At 39.8% G+C, this 26,657-nt stretch overlaps 1 protein-coding gene and 1 long non-coding RNA gene across 5 annotated transcripts in view; one reads left to right on the top strand and one right to left on the bottom strand.

Annotated features, from left to right (window-relative positions):
* Positions 1-26,657, top strand: part of LOC130913650 (mitochondrial sodium/calcium exchanger protein) — a 69,549-nt gene that overhangs the window by 38,326 nt on the left and 4,566 nt on the right. For 2 of the 4 annotated variants that reach the window (XM_057832425.1, XM_057832426.1), the window contains exon 13: positions 15,804-16,851. The exons of 1 other annotated variant lie outside the window; for it this stretch is intronic. In XM_057832425.1, the coding sequence (XP_057688408.1) occupies positions 15,804-15,986 (183 nt within the window). In that variant the 3' untranslated portion in view covers positions 15,987-16,851. Of the gene's footprint in view, positions 1-230; positions 312-7,959; positions 8,025-15,803; positions 16,852-26,657 lie in introns of those variants that run through there. One more of the 4 variants, XM_057832424.1, reaches the window with a different exon arrangement.
* LOC130913654 (uncharacterized) overlaps positions 23,921-26,657 on the bottom strand; it is a 41,829-nt gene continuing 39,092 nt past the window's right edge. The window contains exon 4 of the long non-coding RNA XR_009062798.1: positions 23,921-25,030. This is a non-coding gene — a long non-coding RNA (uncharacterized LOC130913654). The remainder of the gene's footprint in view (positions 25,031-26,657) is intronic.

Below are 26,657 nucleotides of genomic sequence, written 5' to 3'. Positions count from 1 at the left end.
TCGACGAGAGAGTTGTACTCACTTTTGTTGCCAGGGGTTTAGATATTAATGGCTATATTTTGATGGGAAAATAAATTAACTCCATTATTTAAGCTGCACACAGTCAACTTAAATATCTGCAGAAATGCGAGGGGTGTACTCACTTTTCTGATATATTATACGCCTCGGCTACGAGGATCAAAATCATGAACCATGCTTTTAATATTCAGATTCCCTTTTTGTCAAATTAGACTGTTTTTCAGACATCACCCTCGCTCGACAGGGTTACCCCAGGATGGCCATATCAGCCTGCTTCGGGGGCATCATTTTCAGTATCCTTACTTCCACCTCACATGCTCTTGTCATTTTCGAGTTAAGAATAAGCCTGTCACGATACGCAATAAATCAATTTATTGCACGCTAAATAAAATTGAGGGCGGTGTGCACTCGTTCATACATTTGTGCGTGCGTGTGCTGCGCAACCTCGACATACGTACAGTGGGGCAAATAAGTATTTAGTCAACCATTAAATGTGCAAGTTCTCCCACTTGAAAATATTAGGGAGGCCAGTAATTGTCCACATGGGTAAACCTCAACCATGAGAGACAGAATGTGGAAAAAAAACAGAAAATCGCAATGTTTGATTTTTAAAGAATTTATTTGCAAATCATTGTGGAAAATAAATATTTGGTCAATACCAAAAGTTCATCTCAATACTTTGTTATGTACCCTTTGTTGACAATAACGGAGGCCAAACGTTTTTTGTAACTCTTCACAAGCTTTTCACACACTGTTGCTGGTATTTTGGCCCATTCCTCCATGCAGATCTCCTCTAGAGCAGTGATGTTTTGGGGCTGTCGTTGGGCAACAGGGACTTTCAACTCCCTCCACAGATTTTCTATGGGGTTAGGATCTGGAGACTGGCTAGGCCACTCCAGGACCTTGAAATGCTTCTTTCGAAACCACTCCTTTGTTGCCCTGGCTGTGTGTTTGGGATCATTGTCATGCTGAAAGACCCAGCAACGTCTCATCTTCAATGCCCTTGCTTATGGAAGGAGATTTTCACTCAAAATCTCTTGATACATGGCCCCATTCATTCTTTCCTTTACACAGATCAGTCGTCCGGATCCCTTTGGAGAAAAACAGCCCCAAAGCATGATGTTTCCACCCCCATGCTTCACAGTGGGTATGGTGCAATTCAGTATTCTTTCTCCTCCAAACAGAAGAACCGGTGTTTCTACCAAAAAGTTCTATTTTGGTTTCATCTGACCATAACACATTCTCCCAGTCCTCTTCTGGATCATCCAAATGCTCTCTAGCGAACCGCAGACGGGCCTGGACGTGTACTTTCGTCAGCAGGGGGACACGTCTGGCAGTGCAGGATTTGAGTCTCTGGCAGCGCATTATGTTACTGATAATAGCCTTTGTTACTGTGGTCCCAGCTCTCTGTAGGTAATTCACTAGGTCAGGCATGTCCAAAGTCCAGCCCGGGGGCCAAATGCGGCCCGTGGTCAAATTTCATCCGGCCCCCAGCCTCTGTCATAAAATCAATAACATCTGGCCCGCACACAGACTTAATAAATTGGTCAGCAGTACTGGCAGCATATGAAGTAGCTTACACACTAAATGCTGCTCCTCATTTACCCACTAAAAGCTAGCAGCACTCTAAGCAACATTACCCCGTGTGACCCTTTACTCCCAATTTTCTAAAATGGCAACAATCAACAAAAAAAAGTTGACTGTGACAGCCGACGCTTCAAGGATAGGTGGAAATTGGACTACAGTATTTCTTCAATAAAGTACGCAACAACTTTGTCTGCCTCATTTGCAAAGCGACAGTTGCTGTTTTTAAAGAGTTCAATGTGAGGCGATATTACCAAACCAGACACGCTGACATGTACGACAAGATTACAGGGAAGATACGCAGCGAGAAATGGAAGCAACTTGAAGTTAGTTTAATTTCACAGCAGCAGTATTTTGCAAGAGCCCGAGAGTTCAAAGAGCACGCCACAAGGCTAGTTGCGAGATTGTTGAAATTATTAATTTAAAAAAAAAAATGACGCAAATGTGACACACGTAATGGCTTGCTTAAATTTGCTTAAATATATTGTTCTCCGAAAAGGTCGTCAGCCAAGGTCGGCCCCCCACATTGTTACCACACCAAATCTGGCCCCCTTTGCAAAAAGTTTGGACACCTCTGCACTAGGTCCTCCCGTGTGGTTCTGGGATTTTTGCTCACCGTTCTTGTTATCATTTTGACGCCACTGGGTGAAGAGGGAGTTGAAAGTCTGTGTTGCCCAACGACAGCCCCAAAACATCACTGCTCTAGAGGAGATCTGATTGGTGGAATTGGCCAAAATACCAGCAACAGTGTGTGAAAAGCTTGTGAAGAGTTACAGAAAACATTTAGCCTCCGTTATTGCCAACAAAGGGTACATAACAAAATATTGGGATGAACTTTTGGTATTGATCAAATACTTATTTTCCACCATGATTTGCAAATAAATGTTTAAAACCCCCCCCACACACACACACACACACACACATTCTGTCTCTCATGGTTGAGGTTTAAATATGTTGACAATTACAGGCCTCTCTAATATTTTCAAATGGGAGAACTTGTACAATTAGTGGTTGACTAATTACTTATTTGCCCCACTGTATGGAGGTAGACTTGTGTCTTTATTATTCAATCAGAAAAAAGTTCATTCAATTAAAATATACACTACCGTTCAAAAGTTAGGGGTCACCCAGACAATTTTGTGTTTTCCTTCAAAAGTCACACTTATGTTTTTCAAATGAGTTGCAAAATGAATAGAAAATCTAGTGAAGACATTGACAAGTTTAGCTCCTATCTATACCCTTATACCGATAGGGGCTGCAATCTAGGTTCGCTTTATTTTGTTTGGATACGATAACCACATCAAACATCAGGTTTAGGCAATTGGAATGCTTTTTATAGATTTTTAATGAACAATATAAAAACAATTTTTAACAATTAAACACACAATGAACTATTATTTTACACACTATAAAATTAACAACATGAAAAAAAAAGTCGTGTTGGGTCTCAGCCAAGTGTTTGTCAAAGTCAAAATCGTCGAATATTAGTTGCAATGGCAACTAATACAATGTCTCAAGTTTTTACTATTGCAATAGTTTTTTTTTTCCAAATGTTCGTTAGAGTTAGGCCTGTCGCGATAACAAATTTTAGTGTGCGATAATTATTCTCATAAATTATTACGATATGCGATATTATTGCGCCCCTCCAATTTTTTTTTTTAACCAATTTACAATAACACAGTGAGAATACAGTATATATTAATAGTTCAAGTACACCCATTTAAACGCGATAAATATTTACTCTTAAATCCAAAAATACTTTTTAAGAAATCACAACTAAAAACAATAGACCATGCCTCTTAAGTAAAAAACAACAATATTGATACCGCACAGAAACACAGAATAAATAAAATGTATTTAAATTAAAAAAAAAAAAATTTGCACTTAATAACTTAAGCATTCAGGCAAATGAAAACATTCCCCGTCATAGCTTCTGCAATGGTGTTCCATAGAGAGGCAATGATACAGTTAAGTCATGGTTCGGTACGATTTTTGATACGGGGGACACGATTTTTGATCCGATTCAATACATTTAATGCTCTGTAAAAAAGTAACAATTATATTTTTTGTTTCGTTTTTTTTGTTGTTGTTGTTGTTTTTGCTAACGAGCAAAAATTAAATTGCCATCAAATAAACATGCATTTTAGTGCATAATATTTATGCGCTTACTTCTTACTGATCTGAAAAAATTTTGCATAAAAGTTCTGAGAATCTTTACTGTTTGTAAAGTGAGGCAGGGCACACTGTTGATTGCCACAGCTCTCTTAGCAGCTAGGTTTACTACATGAGCAAGACATCCTATTTGTGGTCCGAATCCATCTGTGTCATGTACTGAATTAACAATATTTGCAACATTATCTATAGTCACTGGTATGGATTGATTTGGCCTTCTTAACTTCCATTCAGTCATGACAGTTTAGAATTCATCGATGTAAAATATGGACTACGTGTCCCATAATCACTCTGGGCTCACGTAGCCAATGGCATGGGAAATAGCACATCTAGTTTGCCATTTCATGATATCTAGCGTGTGCGCGCATTAAAAAAGTTAGCAAGCGCCACTGAAGTCACGTCTGCTCATGACTACACAACACCAGCATATGACAATCGACTTTCATAAACAGGACGAGTTTGAAGCAGCCATTCGTTGTCAAAGCGAGGTTGTTCGTAGCAGCCAAGTCGGTAACAATGTTTTGGCGGACTTTGTTGTAAATATCCGGCGTTTTGCCGAAAAATAGCCGCCCAGCGTGAAATGTCACTCCTGACGGGAGCGCTCACACGTCAACAACACCGGCGCGCCATAGATGGTCCACAGTCACTCCGGAGGACTGACGCGGCCGGTATACGTTGAACAAAAGGATATAATGGGAACAATTGCCTCCGGCGCTAGTTTTTGCCGGACCTGGAACGAAGATGCATATTGCGCAATTGGTAACGAGGAATCCGAACTTTTAACAGCACGTCTGCCGAGGCGATAAATCGTAGCGGAAAAATTACCACCTTCATTTTTATATATCGCGCGATAAATGGAATTATTGCATATTGCGACAGGCTTAGTTAGAGTGCACTCTTTTTGAAGAAAAAAATGTATATATCAGTCCAATGACTGATACAATCCTACCGGACAGACAGTCCATCTGTTATTCCAGAATTAGCGATGTTCTTGGTTCTTCAATCACGCTGGGTTAGCTCGCCATTGTTGAATCCAATCTGATGTTCTTTTTTTCCAATCAGAAAAAAAACCTGACCTGTATTTAACACAGGTCCTGAGTTACAATCTTTTCAGTTTCAATGTTTCAGTTTCATTTTTGTTGTACAACTTTTTCAAACACTACTGAGAGTAAACACTCAAGAAAATATTTCTAGTCAATTACAAACCATTTTGTATGCAATAAATGACATTTCCATAACACAAAAATGTCAATTAGGCTCTCAAAAGCATTTCTTCATGCAATACTGTAAATCAGACATGTCCACAGTCCGGCCCGGGGGCCAAATGCGGCCCGTGGTCAAATTTCATCCGGCCCCCAGCCTCTGTTATGAAATCAATAATGTCTGGCCCGCACACAGACCTAATAAATTGGTCAGCAGTACTGCCACCAGCATATGAAGTAGCTTACACACTAAATGCTGCTTCTCATTTACCCAATAAAAGGCAGCAGCACTCTAAGCAACATTACCCCGCGTGACATTTTACTCCTAATTCTCTAAAATGGCGACAATCAACAAAAAAAAAGTTGATTGCGACGGCCGACGCTTCAAGGATAGGTGGAAATTGGACTATTTCGTCACTGAAATACGCAAAAACTGTCTGCCTCATTTGCGAAGAGACAGTTGCTGTTTTTAACGGGTTCAATGCGAGGCGATATAACTAAACAGACACGCTGACATGTACGACAAGATTACAGGGAAGGTACGTAGCGAGAAATTGAAGCAACTTTAAGCTAGTTTAATTTTACAGCGAGAAGAGATGAAAGAGAACGCCACAAAGGCGAGTTGCAACACTGTTGTGGAAATTATTAATTAAAAAAATAAAATCATTAATTAAAAAAATAATAAAGCAAATGTGACACACAGAATGGCTTGCTAAAATTTGCATAAATAAATTGTTCTACATAAAGGACGTCAGCTAAGGCCGGCCCCCCACATTTTTACCACACCAAATCTGGCCCCCTTTGTAAATGGTACATATTCCATAACCAAAAACAGAAATTACCTTTCTTTCCCTTTTAAATGGAAAATATATTTTATACCATTTCAAACAGCAGTATATTTTAATGAAAATATCTCACCGAATAGTCTTAACTGACGACGCCTGGTCCTCTTCCTCTCACACAAGGCTTTTGGCCTGCATGAATAAGGTCCTAGCAGTTAGCCATGAATGCAAATTTAGCATTAGCGAATTAGCAAATTGTTCCCACATCTTACCGAGTGGTTTCTGCTCAATATTTTCACGACCGTCTGAATTCGCTTCAAGCAACAGACGCCACACAGCAACAGTTGATGCATTCGTCAATTTGCTTTTCTTTATCTTTTTAAAATTTCTTTCTGGGGCGAACAAAACTTTTCCCCCTCAGAAAAGGCCAACGTTCCAAAAGGAAGTGCGCATGCGCTGACATCATAGTTGTGAGTCTCTGACTTCATTCAAATGTCGCTCATGCCTTCTAGTGTTGAGTGACTCTGACGTAATCCTCACAACAATGTTAGGAGTTTGTCAGGGAACGCGTGTTTGCGTACTGCTGAGATCCCGAGTGAAGAGTGGTCAAGGTGGAAATATTTTTTTTTGTGAATAAATGTGCATAGTGGAAGCTTCTCCCCTTTTTGGTACTATTACACACGTATCCTAGCTACCACGCGTTACAATGTACAAGACATAGATTACACAAGGTGTGTTCTTTGGCCTGTACTGTAAACACACGACAGCTCTGGATGCTAACAATCTACATAATTTTATTGGGATAAGTTTGAAAACGCAATATGCTTACCTTGAATATCTGCTAATAAAACCGGACAGGGACTCTCGCTCCCAACCGGAGTTCCAAACAGCATGCACTGATTACACTCTCGCATCACTAGTTTTGACCAACTTTTGTCTTATCAGGTATTTGCTGCACGCATTTCCCCTGAGGCTCGTCTTGTTAACGACCGACAGTGCTGTCCTGTTCTTCACTTTTCAGATCTGGTTCAAATAGGAAGGGTAGAACTGACGACATGTTGGGAAAGCCAACAAGTGACACGCTGGAATTTCCCCAACGGGACCAGTGACGTCACGCACTACGACGTAACAAGAATGGCGACCTATCACTTAAAATAATTTTACAAACTCTATTAAAACAAAAACAGTAAGAGGGGTTTTAATATCAAATTATTATAACTCATACTAACAATTATCTTTTAAGAATTACTTGTCTTAAAAATAGAGGATCCCTTTAAAAGATGAATATGAGACAATAGATCAGTAAAATAATACAGTGGTACCTCTACATACGAAGTTAATCCGTTCCAGGACCTTGTTTGTAAGTCGAAATGGTCGTATGTCGAGCAGGTTTTTCCCATAGGAATACATTATAATTCCATTAATTCGTTCCACAGCCCAAAAACCTTCACTAAATCCTTAAAAAATACTGCTGGTACTATTACAAATGGCAATTACACATAGCAAAACAAATAAATTATAAATCAAAATCGGAATAATAATAATAATAATAATTCCTGTATTAATGTAACGAATCGGGTTCTAATGTGGCGGACGTTTTTTGCTGACCCTGAACGCACCGCGGGGCTGAGGTGCCAGAGACAGACCGGTGAGCTTGAGTTTCACTTTCACTTTGATTGTTTTCTTGAGAACACCGTCAATTGCGGCAGACAGAAGGTGTTTTTGTTTTGAATAAGTTGTGAAATAAATGATAAAAACGTGGCGAAGTTGGCGATTTCTCTGGAGATGTTACCACAATAAGAATTGTCAGCTTAACTTATAAAGACTGGCGAACGATGGTCGGAGGAGGACCGTGGAGATGTATTGTTGAGCCATTTCACGGATGCTAACCCTACGCTCATATTTTTCTGTCATTTGCATCTTCATTTAGAAGGTAAGCGTCAACTTTTTCCTTGTTTCACCACCTGTACCAACTTTTTCTGAAACCAGTGTTGATTTGTCACACAAGAAAATCCGCCGTGCATTCGTCTGCGGTGCTGCCATTGTCGTCGTATTTCGAGCATGTCGTCGGATGTAGAAACAAATGGCGAGTCAAATTTTACGTCGGATGTCGAAAAGTTCGTGTGTCGAAGCGATCGTATGTAGAGGTACCACTGTATTACGAAACGCTATGCAGTTATTCTTAACTGCATCTCTACCAGATATGTTGTTTGGAGTGGGTTTGGGCTGTCTCGTGCAGAGGATCAAAACACACATTGAAGTGCAGGTAATTCACACACACATGCACACGCATGCACGAAACACACGTCATTCATCCTCTGGCAAAAATCATGGAATCACCAGTCTCGGGTGATGTTCACACAGTTGTTTAATGGTGTACAAAATAAAAGTAGATCATTGACATGACCCACTAAAACACTTAAAGAAAACTTGAAATTAAAAACATTGTGGCAATAAAGGGCGTACGTTTGGTCTCAACATTGGTAGGGATGATATAACAGCATAAGCTGCATGTACACTTTTTTAAAATCAACAGCAAAAGGCAAAATTAGAAGTAGGAAATTTAATCAGGAATTTACTTAGATGTTAGCTTGCTCAGTTTTAAATTTGTAATGAAATTTGTGAAATTTGTTATTAAATTCCGAAGGGTTTGGTGAGTGCACCTGTGAAAGTCCTGGCGTTTGGTACTTTTAGCTAGGTTAAAAGCCACTGTAGTAGGAAATGTTTTCTCCACTAGAGGGCACTCGTGGTCTTTGGATGAATGGTGCTTAATTTCTGTAGATTTTTTTTCTCTCGCTGGAATGGCGGGCCACTCAATAATATTCATGACGTTAGCAACTAAGGAGGAGGACACGCTTCTGTTTGTCCCTAATAGTAAATAAATGGAAACGGTGTACGAAGGAGATGTTTACAGCGCTAAACCTACCAATTCTCTCCGAAAATGATGTCCCCTGTGCCAAATTCACTGGTAAAGATGTGGAGGAAGTTAAAGAGACGGCTCGAGTGTCAAGGGCTGAAAAAGACGGAAAAAAGAAACAAGCCGACCTAAGCTTAGCCTTAGCTTTTTTATCGACACCTTTTTCTTACGCCACTATGACATTGTCCTGTTTCAACAATCCATCCTTTACCACCATATGCCCTGTCTTTCTTATGTATTATATCCTCTGGCTGTCTTACCTCTCTGACCGTTCTTTTGGGCAATTTACATTGCTATATTTGTGTAGCGATCGCAAATGCTACTCGTTGACAGCCAATGAGCACTTTTAATTTTTTCAGTAATAACAAATCTTAATTCTATTATTTACACTTCCAGCTTACTAAAGTTGTCTTTTTACAGCGGAAAAGGTAACAGTGACAGTCAGATACCATTTTAATTTTTTCAGGTCATTCATTGTCAGACAGAAACAGCACGGCAAAACGCCATGCTAAAAAATAAGTAAAAAATATCAAAAGGGCTTACCTCTCCATCCTCTGAAGGGCCATGCCCCCCAACAAAATGTTTACTGCATATGAAATGTGAATGGCTTCACCTTGCTGGCATTAAATGTCCGCGCAAGTTGATCTATTCTTCACATTTTTTCCTCCGACATTTTGGTTTCGGGAAACGTATGAAGAAAACATCCTTCATATGTCGTAATGTCTAGAGTCGTTTCTATAAGTTCCATATCAGCAGTGCTTGATCGGCATGTTCGTTTTTGAATGATTACCGGCGAAAACTAGCCGAAATATAATGCAAGGGCATGTCTATAATGTCCAACTTCCACTTTACAATGCGACATCACGGTCTCAAAATAGCATTCGTGCAGTATTAATTTAAAGCACTACGTAAAGTAAATAGCAGTTTATTCAGCTACATTAGCCCAACTAATAATATGACTTTTATTCTCGTAGTCATACTATTACCATGAGAAAAAAAAAGTCGAACTGTTACTACCAGAATAAAAGTCGTATTAATTTGTTGGGCTAATGTAGCTGAATAAACTGCTGCTTACTTTCCGTAGCGCTTTGCCTCTGCTAAAATCCACAATATTGAAAGCATATTGTGTCTTTAAAATCAGTTTTAAAAATAAGTAAAAGGAAATCCTTCATATTTTGGCTCATCTACATCAAATCATGATCAATACAATGATTTATAGCCTACCAGCACTTCGTCGTAGCTCCCAGCTACGTAGTAGCTTTACGACGTGAGTGACATGATAGCAAATTGGAATAATATTGTGAATCTCCTGAGTCTATATTTTAGAATCTGCTTCATAAATAAGGAAATATTTTCTCTTTTGGCTCATCAAATTATAATCAATAGATGGCTGTACGTTGATGCTTCGTCGTAGCTCCCAGCTAAGGTACAGTACATGTACAGTGCCTTGCAAAAGTATTCGGCCCCCTTGAATCTTGCAACCTTTCGCCACATTTCAGGCTTCAAACATAAAGATATGAAATTTAATTTTTTTGTCAAGAATCAACAACAAGTGGGACACAATCGTGAAGTGGAACAACATTTATTGGATAATTTAAACTTTTTTAACAAATAAAAAACTGAAAAGTGGGGCGTGCAATATTATTTGGCCCCTTTACTTTCAGTGCAGCAAACTCACTCCAGAAGTTCAGTGAGGATCTCTGAATGATCCAATGTTGTCCTAAAGGACCGATGATGATAAATAGAATGCACCTGTGTGTAATCAAGTCTCCGTATAAATGCACCTGCTCTGTGATAGTCTCAGGGTTCTGTTTAAAGTGCAGAGAGCATTATGAAAACCAAGGAACACACCAGGCAGGTCCGAGATACTGTTGTGGAGAAGTTTAAAGCCGGATTTGGATACAAAAAGATTTCCCAAGCTTTAAACATCTCAAGGAGCACTGTGCAAGCCATCATATTGAAATGGAAGGAGCATCAGACCACTGCAAATCTACCAAGACCCGGCCGTCCTTCCAAACTTTCTTCTCAAACAAGGAGAAAACTGATCAGAGATGCAGCCAAGAGGTCCATGATCACTCTGGATGAACTGCAGAGATCTACAGCTGAGGTGGGAGAGTCTGTCCATAGGACAACAATCAGTCGTACACTGCACAAATCTGGCCTTAATGGAAGAGTGGCAAGAAGAAAGCCATTTGTCAAAGATATCCATAAAAAGTCTTGTTTAAAGTTTGCCACAAGCCACCTGGGAGACACACCAAACATGTGGAAGAAGGTGCTCTGGTCAGATGAAACCAAAATGGAACTTTTTGGCCACAATGCAAAACGATATGTTTGGCGTAAAAGTAACACAGCTCATCACCCTGAACACACCATCCCCACTGTCAAACATGGTGGTGGCAGCATCATGGTTTGGGCCTGCTTTTCTTCAGCAGGGACAGGGAAGATGGTTAAAATTGACGGGAAGATGGATGCAGCCAAATACAGGAATATTCTGGAAGAAAACCTGTTGGTATCTGCACAAGACCTGAGACTGGGACAGAGATTTATCTTCCAACAGGACAATGATCCAAAACATAAAGCCAAATCTACAATGGAATGGTTCAAAAATAAACGTATCCAGGTGTTAGAATGGCCGAGTCAAAGTCCAGACCTGAATCCAATCGAGAATCTGTGGAAAGAGCTGAAGACTGCTGTTCACAAACACTCTCCATCCAACCTCACTGAGCTCGAGCTGTTTTGCAAGGAAGAATGGGCAAGAATGTCAGTCTCTCGATGTGCAAAACTGATAGAAACATACCCCAAGCGACTTGCAGCTGTAATTGGAGCAAAAGGTGGCGCTACAAAGTATTAACGCAAGGGGGCCGAATAACATTGCACGCCCCACTTTTCAGTTTTTTATTTGTTAAAAAAGTTTCAATTATCCAATAAATTTTGTTCCACTTCACGATTGTGTCCCACTTGTTGATGCTTGACAAAAAATTAAAAATTTATCTCTTTATGTTTGAAGCCTGAAATGTGGCGAAAGGTTGCAAGGTTCAAGGGGGCCGAATACTTTTGCAAGGCACTGTACGTAAAGTGTGTAGCGGTTTACCCTATACAGTATAATAATACGACTTATTTTCTTGTATTACCAGTACGACTTTAATCTCGTGGTCCTTTTTTTTGTTTGTTTCTTCTCCTTGATTTGACCCTAATCCTGCATCGTACTTTGGCTTAATGTGGTTATGCAATATATTATAGTACAGTATAATAATAACAGTTTACATAATCATCTTAAGATAAAACATTTTAAGGATTTTCTCACAATGTTACTAATTACTTGAGTACTCCATTCACCAAATACTTTTTTACTCAAACAGTGGGGAGAACAAGTATTTGATACACTGCCGATTTTGCTGGCTTTCCCAGCAAAAAATACAAAAAAACAATATCACGTTGTATGAGTTTTAAATAATAAATCTGCATTTAATTGAATGAAAAAAGTATTTGATAAATCACAAAAATCGAACTTAATGGTACAGAAACCTTTGTTTGCTATTACAGATACCAAACGTTTCCTGTAGCCCTTGACAAGGTTTGCACACACTGCAGCAGGGATTTTGGCCCACTCCTCAATGCAGATCTTCTCCAGAGCCTTCAGGTTTCGGGGCTGCTGCCGGGCAACATGGACTTTCAGCTCCCTCCATAGATTTTCTATCGGGTTCAGATCTGGTGGCTGGCTAGGCCACTCCAGGACCTTAAGATGTTTCTTACGGAGCCACTCTTTAGTTGCCTTGGCTGTGTGCTTTGGGTCGTTGTCATGCTGGAAGACCCAGCCACGACCCATCTTAAGGACTCTCACTGAAGGAAGGAGGTTGTCAGCCAAGATCTGGCAATACATAGCCCCATCCATCCTCCCCTCAATATGGTGCGGTCGTCCTGTACCCTTGGCAGAGAAGCAGCCCCAAAAAAACTGATGTTTCATCCTCCATGTTTCACGGTTGGGATGGTGTTCTTGGGGTTGTACTCATCCTTCTTCTTCCTCCAAACACGACGAGCCGAGTTCGGACCAAAAAGTTCCATTTTGGTCTCATCCGACCACATGACCTTCTCCCAGTGCTCCTCTGGATCATCCAGATGGTCAGTGGCAAACTTCAGACGTGTCTGGACATGCACTGGCTTCAGCAGCGGGACCTTGCGTGCGCTGGAGGATTTGAATGCATGACGGCGTAATGTGTTTCCTATGGTTTTCTTTGAGACTGTGGTTCCAGCTCTCTTCAGGTCATTGACCAGGTCCTGCCGTGTAGTTCTGGGCTGATCCCTCACCTTCCTCATGATTAGTGATGCCCCACGAGGTAAGATCTTGCATGGAGCCCCAGAACGAGGCAGATTGACCGTCAACTTGAACTTCTTCCATTTTCTAATAATCGCTCCAACAGTTGTTACCTTCTCACCAAGCTGCTTGCTTATTTTCCTGTAGCCCATCCCAGCCTTGTGCAGGTCTATTATTTTATCCCTGATGTCCTTACACAGCTCTTTGGTCTTGGCCATTGTGGAGAGGTTGGAGTTTGTTTGTTTGAGCATGTGAACAGGTGTATTTTATACAGGTAACAAGTTCAAACAGGTGCAGTTACTTCCGGTAATGAGTGGAGAACAGGAGAGGTTCTTAAAAAAGAACCAAGAGCCGAAATATTTACTAGTTGGTAATGTATCAAATACTTATTTCATGCAGTTAAATACAAATGTATTATTTAAAAATTATACAATGTGATTTTCTGGATTTTTGTATTAGATTCCGTCCTTCACAGTTGAAGAGAACATATGATACAAATTACAGACCTCTACATGGCTTGCAAGTGGGGAAACCAGCAAAATCGGCAGTGTATCAAATACTTCTTCTCCCCACTGTACTTGAGTTTGGGCTGGGCGATATGGCCTTAAGTACGTATCACGGTATATTGAGCAGATTTACCTCGATAATGATAAATGACGATAATATAATATTAATACAAATTAACTGTTTCTCCGTGCTTTTTTTTTTTTACCTAATTTGCTCTTTTGCCAATGAAACATTTAAGGCAGTCATGACACAGAATAAAGCAAGCACATACAGAAAAATAGCTGTGGCCATTAAACGGTCACATTATAGGCTTCACTGTTGGATTGTAATTTATGCTGAATGCTTTACCATCATAAAATATATCAAAGAAATCACACACACACACAGATACAAAATAACGCGACACACTAATTGCTAGATGCAGTCCGTGCCTGAAGCTAAATTGCTCTTTTGCCAATGAAACATTTAAGATTTTATCATGGCAGTCATGACACAGAATAAAGCAAGCACATACAGAAAAATAGCTGTGGCCATTAAACGGTCATATTATAGGCTTCACTGTTGAATTATAATTTATGATGAATGCTTTACCATCATAAAATATATCAATTACACACACAGATACAAAATAATGCGACACACTAATTGCTAGATGCAGTCTGTACCTGAAGCTATATTGCTCTTTTGCCAATGAAACATTTAAGATTTTATGATGGCAGTCATGACACAGAATAAAGCAAGCATACAAAAAATACATACAGAAAATAGCTGTGGCCAATAAACTGTCATATCATAGGCTTCACTGTTGAATTATAATTTATGATGAATGCTTTACCATCATAAAATGTATCAAAGAAATCACACACACACACCGATTCAAAATAATGTGACATACTAATTGCAAGATGCAGTCCGTGCCCAATCCACTCATTAAGTTCAGCCGTTTTGACAAGGTTAGAGCCGCTATCAGACTCCATCACGTTCATTTGTAGCGTTAGCCGGCAAGAATCTACTTAATGTCGGTTGAAAGTTCAGCGAAGCTCCCTTAAGGCCAACTCCATCATGTTTGCTTGTAGCACTGGCCGCTAGCGTTAGCCTACCGGGCTTCTGTTCGTTTGAGTTCCTGATAACCCTGCGACTTCATACCAGAGGTTGCGCTAGACATTTTCGTTGTCTGTCATTTTGACTGACAGGGTCATAAAAATCCGGTCATAATCTATTTTTACCCGTCACTTAATTTTTAAAAAGGGTAATGATGACATATTCAATAGAATTTCGTTTTAAATCTTCTAAATATATATTTAATGCATCTTACCAGATATAAAATGACTACTACATAGTCTGTGGTGATAGTTTGGTGCCCACATTTCTTGTCGAATTACAGCAGTCCATCTCGCTCTCCTCTTCGGGTCTCCCAGAATACGGTAGAACTTCAGTCTCTCCGTCTATCTTCTCTGTTACTGCAACCAACCGCCACACATGCCTTCACCATTTTGATTATTAATGTTAACGAGCAGAAAAACACGCCGTAATAGGAGGCATGTACGTAGCGGTAATGTGTAAACACGACGAGCTAACGGACAATATGGCGGCACCAGTCAGGGGGGCGGAGTTGTGACGTCATGTGATTGGGGTCTATACACAGGCGGCAATCTAGTCCACCAATTGGATGACGCGCTGGCACACCGGGTGCACCAATAAGAACCTCGCGTTGATGTGTCAATCAGGGTGCCGCCGCCAGACCCCGGTGACGCTACAATATTCTGACAGAATAGCCAACGACGTCATGCATTAAGAGAGACAATAGCTAATTAATATGCTCACTTGCCACCCTGTGGTCTGGGGTGTGAATTGCAACCTGTCAAAATGACGGACTTCAGTTTTTTCCGTCACCGTTTTAGAAAACCGGTCAACGACGGAAAATATTCGGTTAACGCGACCCCTGATGAAGGTAAGCACACTGAGTGCTTTCTTAAAACACTCTTAAAACATAGCCGAACAACAGATTCAAAGCGGGATGAAAATACTTTTCTTGTTTTAATAAATTACTGAATTTACCGACATGGTCAAAATTACGTCGGTCATCATGAAGAATTTCGGTAACGGAAAATTTTCGGTATACCGCCCGGCTCCAACTTGAGTACATTTTTTCAGATGACTACTTTTAATTGAGTAATGTTATTTTGAAGTAACACTACTCTTACTTGAATAAAATTTTGGGCTACTCTATCCACACCTGTTACTACATTACTGTATTTATAAAATCTATCGCCATCCATGAATTAACCACTGCTTCTTTTCCTTCTCAGTTGGAACCAGAGGGACTGCTGACGTGGATCCTGGCAGGTTCTCTAGGGTTGTCTTTGGTTCTGTCCTTCCTCATCGTTCCATTGAGCCGTTTCCACTTGGGTCGGCCTTACGGCGTCTTTCTCCTCACCTTCTACGCCATTTTCCTCTTGGTTGCTCTGCTCGCCGAGTTTCACATTGTTTAAGCAATGGAGACACTACTCTGTAGAGGCCAGTCTCACAGAAGGGAAGTGAAATTGACACACTGGAACCACCAAAGCACTGTTTTTATTCTCAGTTTAACTGCTGCTTGTAAATGTAAAATTATATTCATCGTATGAAGCAGTTTTTACTGGCGAATGCCAGACCATGAATGTGCCATAGTATTTTTAAAAATCTGACACTGTAATGCGGGTGTCCAAAAAAAGGACAAATCAATGAAGCAGTTTTGCTTTTTAACTTTATATAATCACTAAGTGTACAGTACATGACAATCAAGATCATTTGGAAGCAATTACAGTATTATGCTTTTCACACAGTGTTGTCTTTTTTAATTTCACAACCTGCCAAAAATGAGTCTGAAGAGTTTATTAAAATCCCTGTACTAAGTACAGCAATTAAGTATCCATCCATCCATTATCTTCTATAAAGGAACATTTGCAGTAAGTGCTTGAGGAATGAGTTGAGAAAAGACTAGACTCAGGGTTTCAGGGCCGTGCAGAGACCTGGAGGGGCAGGTACTCATAAATCAAAAGGGGCAAATGAATAAGAATTTAATACACTTTACAACAACATAATTTCCAGTTTAACAGTATAATTGGCTGTGACTGTCACAGACTTTAATTGGGAGGGGGAATAGTGAATAGAAATCAACACTGTCATCAACACTTTTTGGCTGTGACTCAGTCAAGTCTTTGCCTCTTTTGTTCCTTCAATGTCTATATCCAAATTTCCTTCCTCAACTTGTTGTTCATCTGAGAACAAACAAAAAAAACGTTCAAAACAATTTTGCATTGTGAAATAAACATGGGAAAAAAATGTATTAAATTCTTTTTTTCCGTTTGCAAGTGATTTTTTTTTTTTGTTCTACTTGTGTTTTTTCTTTGTTACAGGTTAAAAATCACTAATTACTAGTGCATGAGTTTTGTCTCCCCCCTTGTCGCGTTTTTAGAGACACAAGTCACCCGTAACTACTTTAGAAAAAAAAAACTACCAGTACAGCCAAATAATCTGTTGTAAAACACAATCACAAAAATATTACTCCAAGTCATGGTTAAAAACTATCAAATTAATTGTTCTTTGGGTGTTTTTTTTAATTTAATTTTTTTTTTTTTATATATATCTTTTTATTTGAATTTTTTAATGCAGTACATCTCAGCCAGAACAGAAATAACAGATCTATTAATCTTAGCATGGTCATCTGGTATACGAACGAAAAGTGAACGTTTAGACTGACACAATTCCAGAGTTGTGATTGGCTGTTTTGTGAGCAGGTTCTTCTTACATACATCACTAACAAAACAAAATACAGCAAGACCCACACACACACACACACACAAAAAAAAAAAAACAACCAAAAAAAACAAGAAAATAAACATTAATAGTTCAATGTTACCATAGATAACATTGATATTATAATGAACAAGAAATAAGATGAAGTATTAAATAACTAAACTAATGTTAACAAAATAAAAGAGGAAGGTAGGGGGGTGGGGGTGGGGGGGGCAAGCCTTTTAGTTGCTTTCTTGAGAAATCGTGAGTCCATCTAAGTAGTCTTTAAAAAACTATGAATAAAAACTATCAAATTAATTGTTCGGGTGTTTTTTTTTTTTTTTTTTTTTTTAAGTTATCTACAAGTGTTTTCTGAGCATGTCCAGATGGATTTTTGGAGAAACACCAATAGACCCCACTCACATGACGTCGCAACCACGCCTCCACGCCATATTGTCCGTCAGCTCGTCAGGTTTACGCATGACCGCTACGTAAATTCCTCCTATTATGGCGTGTTTTTCTGCTCGTTAACATTAATAATCAAAATGGTGAAGGCGTGTGTGGCGGTTGGTTGCAGTAACAGAGAAGATAGACGGAGAGACTTGAAGTTCTACCGTTTTCCGAGAGACCCGGAGAGGAGAGCGAGACGGACTGCTGCAATTCGACGAGAAAACTGGGCACCAAACGATCACCACAGACTATGTAGTAGTCATTTTACACCTGGTAAGATGCATTTAATATATGTTTAGAGGGTTTTGGGCTGACAACCACAATTAAGATCATTGCGAGGCTAATCGCCGAAAACATACAGTTTCAAATTCAAGATGTTTATTTCTTACACCATCATTATTTTTTGAATACCGTAATTTCCCGAATATAAGGCGCACCCGTGTATAATGCGCACCCCAAATTTACTTGTAAAATCTAGGGGAAATTATTGTACCCGTTTATAACGCGCACCCTAATTTTAGCACCAATAAATAGAAGAATACAAGAAAACAGAGCTTGTGTACAGATACAGAGATGTCATTTTACTGACTGGTGAAACACAGCTCAAGCATAGCACATTGGTAGTTCAAAACATTAACGTGAACTGACAATATTTACGGTAATAATATGATTTGACTAGCCTGGTACACCAGACTCAACGCTGTTCCAGCTATTGAGTCTGGCCACCCTTCCCACGGAAACAATTTCCAGGGCGGAGCAAGCCACAGCATACAGACAGCGGAGTGGACCAATCAGCGACGGGCAGACGTGACGTTAGAAAAATGGCGACTTCAGGATGACGGACTTGCGCGCGGAAGTAAACATACGAAGAGAGCGGAGTTTATTCGACATGGCTAGCGCGAGACAGATTGTTGTCAGTGACTCGTGTCGATGTGTTTTTGGTCATTTAAAACTGATTTTACCGTGGATTGGAACATATTCTCGGCTCTGCCGTTCACCGTCTGTGTTGCTGAAGGGACGACTTTCGACGCGCAAGAGTGACGTTGCTTGTGAAGAACACGTGACGCAAATAAACGAATCTGATTTGTCGATTGATTTTGTATCTGCTCGAAAAGGCCGTTAATGGGAGGGGTTCCAGACTATATCTCTCAGTGTTTGAAAAATACAGGGAGAATAGTCTGGCAGAGCCAGGCTATGATTTGACAACTTCTCCAACTTACCAGAATCTAGGAGAAAACAAAACAGATGTGACTTTTCTTATAAAGGCTGCTGTATAACTTGCTCGTTTCCTCATGATGAATAAATGTTTCTTCCATGGATTGATACGGTAAAATGAAAGTGAGAACGTAAGTCGGAAATCCGTGAGAGGCTCATAGCTGTCAGCACGACACTAGTAACAAAAGGAACTATTGTTATTTGGGTTTGAGTTTCCCGAGGGACCGATATAGTTGACGGACACAGGAAGTGTGTGTCCTTACATTTGTTATAGTCCGAATTGCGGAGCTGCAATAAACGTCGACTCAAATGAGTTCAAGAAACTAAATTCTGTGCTTTATGAAGAGTGAAAAAAGCAGAATTTAACACAGACGAAATCATTTGGCCGAATGAAGTAATACCGAAACAAAACGGTGACGTCACGTACCGCAATGGTCGGCAACGGGTGGCCGCATACGTTTCTTCAACACAACGTGGCCGTGTCAATGAAAAAAATCGGTTTATATATATATGTAATACATATATATTTCTGTCTCCATCCATGTACCCGTTTATAATGCGCACCATGAGTTTACCAGTTGATTTTGGGGAAAAAAAATTCGGGAAATTACGGTAATATTTAGCTGGTACCAAGTGAAAGAAGCTGGCCTCGTCTACGGATCATCAGTTAAACAGGGGTGTCCAAACTTTTTGCAAAGGGGGCAAGATTTGGTGTGGTAAAAATGTGGGGGGCTACCTGGGTTGATTTACGTAGAACAATACATTTAAAGAAATATTAGCAAGCCCTTCTGTGTGTCATATTTGCTTTATTATTATTTTTTTTAATATAAAATTTCAACAATCTTGCCTTTGTGGCGTTCTCTTTCGACCCTCGGGCTCTTGCGAAATACTGCTGCTGTGAAATTAAATTAGCTTCAAGTTGCTTGAATTTCTCGTTGCGTATCTTCCGCGACTGTCTTTTTGCAAATGAGGCAGACACAGTTGTGTATTTTATTGAAGAAATAGTCCAAAATGCGAAGAAATAGTCCAAAATGCGCCTATCCTTGACGCGTCGCAGTCACCTTTTTAAAACAATTTTTTTTAATTGATTGTCGCCATTTTAGAAAATTGGAAGTAAAGGGTCACACGGGGTAATGTAATTTTGCTTAGAGTGCTGCTCTTAAAGTTTTTCAAACTTTTGTGAGAATAGGCTGATTTTGTGTGGACAAGATAGTTGTAGATATCAGGGTAGCAGATGTCAGGCAGAGAGGGCGAAGACAGCGGGTCGAAAAATATCGATTTAGGCATCAAATATGGATCTGGTGAATGGATAGACTGAAGCTTTTCCACATAACGCATTTTATGCAACGCATCCAATGAGTTTACAGCGTCAGATAACACTGGGGCTTCCATGAATTGCTCTATAACTTGCACGACTAATTGAAAACAATGAGAATAGATCTAAAAAATGACGGACAATACGACAGCCTCGGGCTCTTGCGAAATACTGCTGTTATGGATATGCAGTGCTAAACAAAAGCGTTCATAGCCCTGATTTAAAGGAACTAACAGTTTGAGCATACTTTAGACCTTCAGGTAACTTGTTCCAGATAATAACTCAATGCTGCTTCACCCAGCTCCGTTCTTGGAACATACAGGAGACCGGTTCCACACGACCTTAGGGGTCTAGATGTTTCACAAGAATCTAACAAATCAAGCATGTATTTTGGTCCAAAGCCATTAAGTGTTTTGTAGACGAGCAGTAGTATTTTATAGTCTGTTCTTAGACTCACTGAAAGCCAGTGTAACGATTTCAAAGCCGGTGTAATGTGGTCCGGTTTAACTTGTATTTGTGAGGACTCTGGCTGCAGCATTCTGTACTAGCTGCAGCTTCCTGACGGACTTTTTATCAAGACCTGTAAATATACTGTTGCAATAGTCCCATCTGCTGAAAATGAATGCATGCATACGTTTTTCTATGTCTAGTTGAGTCAGAAGCCCCTTAATTCTAGCAATATTTTTTAGGTGGTAATAAGCAGATTTAGTGACGGACTTTAGATGGCTATCAAATTTTAGGTCTGAGTCAATAATAACGCCAAGGTTTTTGACTTGATTTGTAGCTGTAAGTAACATTTTGCTAAGGTGCCTCCTAATCTTTGACCTTTCCTTTTTTGGCCCAAAAATGATCACTTCTGTCTTCTTCACATTTAACTGGAGAAAATTCTGGCACATCTATTCATTGATATGATGAATGCATTTACTCAGGGAGACTAAGGGACTATAATCATGTGGGGACACAGAAATGTAGAGTTGTGTGCCATTTGCAGAGGTGTGATAGGAGATGTCATACTGTTCCATAATCTGAGCTCGGGGAAGCATATAGATGTTAAATAAGAGTGGTCCAAGAATTGACCCTTGAGGGACTCCACACGTGAATTTGGTTCGTTCCGACTGATGGTTTCCGATTGATACAAATAAATACCTATCATGTAAATAAGATGTGAACCACTGAACAACAGTGTCAGTAAGCGCTACCCAGTGTTACAATCTGATGAGTAGTATGTTGTTATCAACCATGTCGAATGCGGCGCTGAGATCCAATAGTAGCAGAACAGATGATTTGCCTGTATCAGTATTCCGACGAATATCATTTAGGACTTTAAGCACGGTCTCAGAGCTGTGTTGTGGCCGAAATCCAGACAGAAATGAGTTAAAAAGATTGTTTTGCATCATAAAAACCTGAATCTGTTCGAACACAACCCTTTCGATAATTTTCCCCAGGAATGTCAGTTGATATGAGCCTATAATTACTAATGGTTGAGGCATCCAGATTTGTTTTTTTTTTAGAAGAGGTTTTTAAAGTCTGTGGAAACTCTGCTGTTTGGAGAGAAGCCTTTTAATCTGAAGTATGTCTGGGGCTATAAAAAACAGTTTTGATAAAGTTTGAAGGAAGGATGTCAAGGCAGCATGTTGTGGGCTTTAATTTTGACACACATTGAAACTTAAAAGAACAATACTGCAATGGGCTAAGGAGAGGTAATCGTGGACTGTGTGAATGACTGGATGAAGGTTATTTTCAGTGATGAGTCAAGAATCTGCATTGGACAAGGTGATGATGCTGGAACTTTTGTTTGGTGCCGTTCCAGTGAGATTTACAAAGATGACTGCCTGAAGAAAACATCAAAATTCCCTCAGTTCTTATGTTATGGGGCTGCATGTCAGGCAAAGACACTGGGGAGATGGCTGTGGTTAAACCTTAAACAAGTTTACATTGAAATTTTAGACAGCTTTCTTATCCCTTCAATTGAAAATGTCATTTTCCAAGTGGACAATGCATCATGCCACAGAGCTAAAACTATTAAACGCAAAGAATGACGAACTGTCATGTCAATAGGTAATGAAGTCCATGATATGCCGTAAATAAATGCCTACGATGGATTAGCAACATGGAAAACGAATGAATGCATTAAATTGTTTGATTCCTGGCTAGTTGTGGGAGTGTAACGGTTAACAAATAGTTCTTGTATTAAAATAATGTTTTAGTAATTGTTGAAGGTAAAAAGTTACAGTATTTATTGAAAGTCGTTTCATTCATATTGAAAATTACTTGTTTGTAAATATTTGTATAGTAATTGCTTTGGTTACCACTAGTCTCGCGAGATTTGCGTGGCGTGAGTTACAGCGAGACCTGCTCTCGCTCAGACAAAAAAGGACTTCCATTAAGCCACACGCAGCAGCAGAGACTTGACGAGCTGCATAGAAATAAACAGGTGCTAGCTGCGCAAGGTATTTTCTGTTATATTATGATATGTACAATGTGTTTGTAACTGTTATTAATTGGACTATTGTTTTGTAAAGCTTTGTATGCACACGAGTTTGCGTTCAATCGCCCAGGACCTCCAAAGTGGCAGGCGGCCACGAGGTTAGCTTTGTTTTCTGTTTAGCACGTTACCTTTTTTTGTTTAAGTGTCTAAGCTTTATTTGTACATCTTTTAGTTTTCACGGCATTCGAAGGCATTTCACAGAAAAGCAATAAAGTGCCCGTCTTTTGAGAAACCGTGCCCTGCGATGTCATTTTGGAAGCTACAGAAGCTTCATTAAAGACGCGCTCCCACACCTCAAACTCTTTAAGTGCTTCATCAACTGGGTCCGCCGCAGCCAGGGCAAGGGCGAGAGCAGAAGCAGCAAAAGCACGTCTTCTCGACGCAGAAGAAGAGATGAAGTTGAAACTTGAAAAAGCTAAGTTGGAAGCATCCATGGACTTGCTCAATGCTAAAAAAGAAACGGCAGCAGCCGTTGCTGAGGCAGAAGCACTCGAAGCTGCTGTAGAGAACGAGATGGAAGAGCATCGCAGCAGTTTAAGTGCTGATTCTGCTCTTTTAGAAGCTCAAAAACGCATTGAACAATATGTTACCGAACAAGCGAAAGAAAGAGAGTCAGAACTTCATGATGCTGGTGTCCTGCCAAAAACGGAACCAAGTCACACTTACAGTTATTCTCCTTCACAGCTTAAACCGGAAGCTAAACCTTTCTTAACAAACCAAGCTCATGCATCTTCTCATCTCACCACACAACGAACTCACACTTATAAGGATGAAGGTCTTCAAAGGCATCGTGGAGTGATGTTCGAGAAACCATGTGACACTCCTATGCTGCTATCTGGACATCGACATGTGAATGTTCATCACGTACCTCAACGCGTCAACACACCTTCAGTCTCCAACAACAACAATGATAATATGAGTGACTTTGTAAGGTACTTTGCTCGAAGGGAACTTGTAGCTACAGGTTTGCTTCAGTTTAATGACAAGCCACAAAACTATCGTGCATGGAAACGTTCTTTTCAGAACGCCACACAAGACTTGAACCTGACACCATGTGAAGAGATGGACCTTCTGCTTAGGTGGCTTGGCAAAGAGTCGTCAGAACATGTTGAACAGATAAGAGCAATACACATAAACAATCCACAAACGGGATTGGACATGATATGGGATAGGCTCGAACGAACTTATGGCTCAGCAGAAGCAATAGAAGATGCTCTCTTCAAACGAGTGGATGCCTTTCCAAAATTAGCAAACCGAGATCATTCAAAATTAACAAAATTGAGTGATCTTCTGATGGAACTTGAATCAGCCAGAGCAGAAGGAGACCTGCCTGGTCTCTCTTTTCTTGACACAGCAAGAGGCATTCACCCAATTGTGCAAAAACTTCCATTTAATATGCAGCAGAAGTGGGCAACAATTGGTTCACTGTACAAGCAGGAATATAATGTTTCATTTCCTCCCTTCCACTATTTTGTAGAATTTGTCAGCCAACAGGCTCAAATTAAAAATGATCCAAGCTTCAATTTTATGTCACCTTCGAATACGTAGCACCCGGTTGCTTACGTAAACGTAGAAGCGCCTGGTTTCATTGGAAATGTAGCCCAAAACTACTTTGCTGTCTGTATAAAAGGTTGTGGCATCCAGCTGGAGGTCGAGCTCTTCCGAGATTAGGTCTGCTAACTCTACCGCAAGCACAGCAGCACAGAGTTCCAACCTTGGAATTGTTTGCTCTGGAAGAGGAGTCAACTTTGCTTTGCCCATTACAAATCCTACATGACTATCTCCTGCTCTGCCCAAGAGATGATAAAAACACCTTACTTTGCACACAAGAGGACTGCCACGCACATTATTTGGATAAAAAACGAGTGATAGTATGTGTATTGTTTTTCGATCCATTAGCTGCAATCACGAACAAGTCCTCAGACGGAAACCAACAAATCGGAACGTTTGACCAACTCATGGACTGCTACATGCTTGACATGCATTGTCAACATGCCTTGTGTAGGAACTGGCATTAAATGCAACATATGCTGTCAGTCATTTGGATTAAACTTGATTTTATTGATTTGATTTTCGTCAAGTACTCTTATCCCTATCTCCCACCTCCGGGTGACGACGCGCACCGGGCGGAAAGTAGTTCCCCCTCCCTGGGGGCCGATTAATATCTCCCGCAGTTTGAAGAGGCTCACGAGCCTGGGCCAGGGCCCTGCACCGTCAGTCACACTCCCCTATGAGGCGCCGGGTCGTTGTCGTTGGTAACGCCATGGACGGGTGCCGGGTCGTTGTCGGGTCTGTTTTCAGAGGGAAAAGTGTTAGATTTCATCCCTACAAAAGTCTAGAATTGTTCTGAACAAGATAATTTATTGTTTTTGAGATGAACTGCAAAATCTTTAACGTAAACCCATAAATTTTAAATTTAAATTATGGAACAATCTGAGTTCATTACTTCGAGAGTGTAAAAATATTCATATATTTAAGTTGCACTATAAACAATTCATTTGGTCAAAATATATTCAGGGAGGGTCTTAAATGTATATATATGTTTGTGGAAGTCTTCTTACATATTGGTATGGATACACGCAATATAAATGTGTGTGAACTGTATATTAGAGGTTGCGCTAGACTTTTTCGTTGTCTGTCATTTTGACTGACAGGGTCATAAAAATCCGGTCATAATCTATTTTTACCTGTCACTTAAATTTTTAAAATGACTATATCTTGATGCAGTCACTATATGTATATACACACAATAATACATTAATACTTTATAATATAAAGTAACTAACGTTAGTGAAGTCATGGATTACAGTAAACAGGCCAGTGCTGTGTTTCCATATATATTTTTATTATATTATGTATATACAGGATATATATATATATATATACATATATATATATATATATATACACCCCCCAAGTTATAATATTAAATATTATATAATTCCATTATATATATATTTTTTAATTTTTTAAAATTATTATTATTAAATAAAAATGCACGTTGATGCAACGCACATAAAAGCAACTTTTTAAAAAAGTCGTTAGAAAATTTTATGGATTACAATCCGCTAGCTTGTTGTTTCCTGTTGTCTTCCGAAATACACCTGGGTGACGGCGCGTCAAGTGTTCGTTCATAGCCGACGTGCTACCGTGGTATGCGAACTCAGTTTAGCAAAAAGAGTACACACAGTGGTGGCACCCTCCATATTTTCCTTGAAATAATTTCAAGCTGTGGCTCGTCTGGTCCGCTTTTTTGGCTTTATGCCGCTTTAACCGTGTTATCACTTGCCCTTCTTGGTAATTGGCGGTGTTTTCAACTGCTTGCCGCAGTGAGGAGTGAACCGGCGATTCACTTGATTCGTTGTCATCCTTCATTCTCCATTGCATCAGTCCCTCTTTTTTCACCTCTTTTATCAACACCATCGTCGTTTTGGGTCTTTTTGAAGAAACTTCGGACACTCAGTTGCCTTGACATTTTTCCGAATGAGGCCAACGACGTCATGCATCAAGAGAGACAATAGCTAATTAATATGCTCGCTCGCCACCCTGTGGTCTGGGGTGTGAATTGCAACCTGTCAAAATGACGGATGGGAAAATATTCGGTTAACGCGACCCCTGCTGTATATGTATTTAGGGCTGTCAAACGATTAAAAATTTTAATCGAGTTAATTACAGCTTAAATTAATCGTAATTTATCGCAATTCAAACCGTCTGTAAAATATGCCATATTTTTCTGTAAATTATATATAAATTCTGTAAAATAAATTGTTGGAATGGAAAGATAAGACACAAGATGGATATATACATTCAACATACGGTACATAAGGACTGTAGTGGGCATTTCACTCTACTGTCATTTAAATCGGGTCTATGCTGTCCTCACCCCGAAGCATCTACTTTTTCCAAAGCTAGACAGCT

The sequence above is a fragment of the Corythoichthys intestinalis genome, chromosome 3 (genome assembly GCF_030265065.1).
Source record: "Corythoichthys intestinalis isolate RoL2023-P3 chromosome 3, ASM3026506v1, whole genome shotgun sequence".
In the NCBI taxonomy this organism is placed as follows: Eukaryota; Metazoa; Chordata; class Actinopteri; order Syngnathiformes; family Syngnathidae; genus Corythoichthys; species Corythoichthys intestinalis.
Note: the sequence above shows the minus strand (reverse complement) of the source record. Positions and strands in the feature narration are given on the sequence as shown.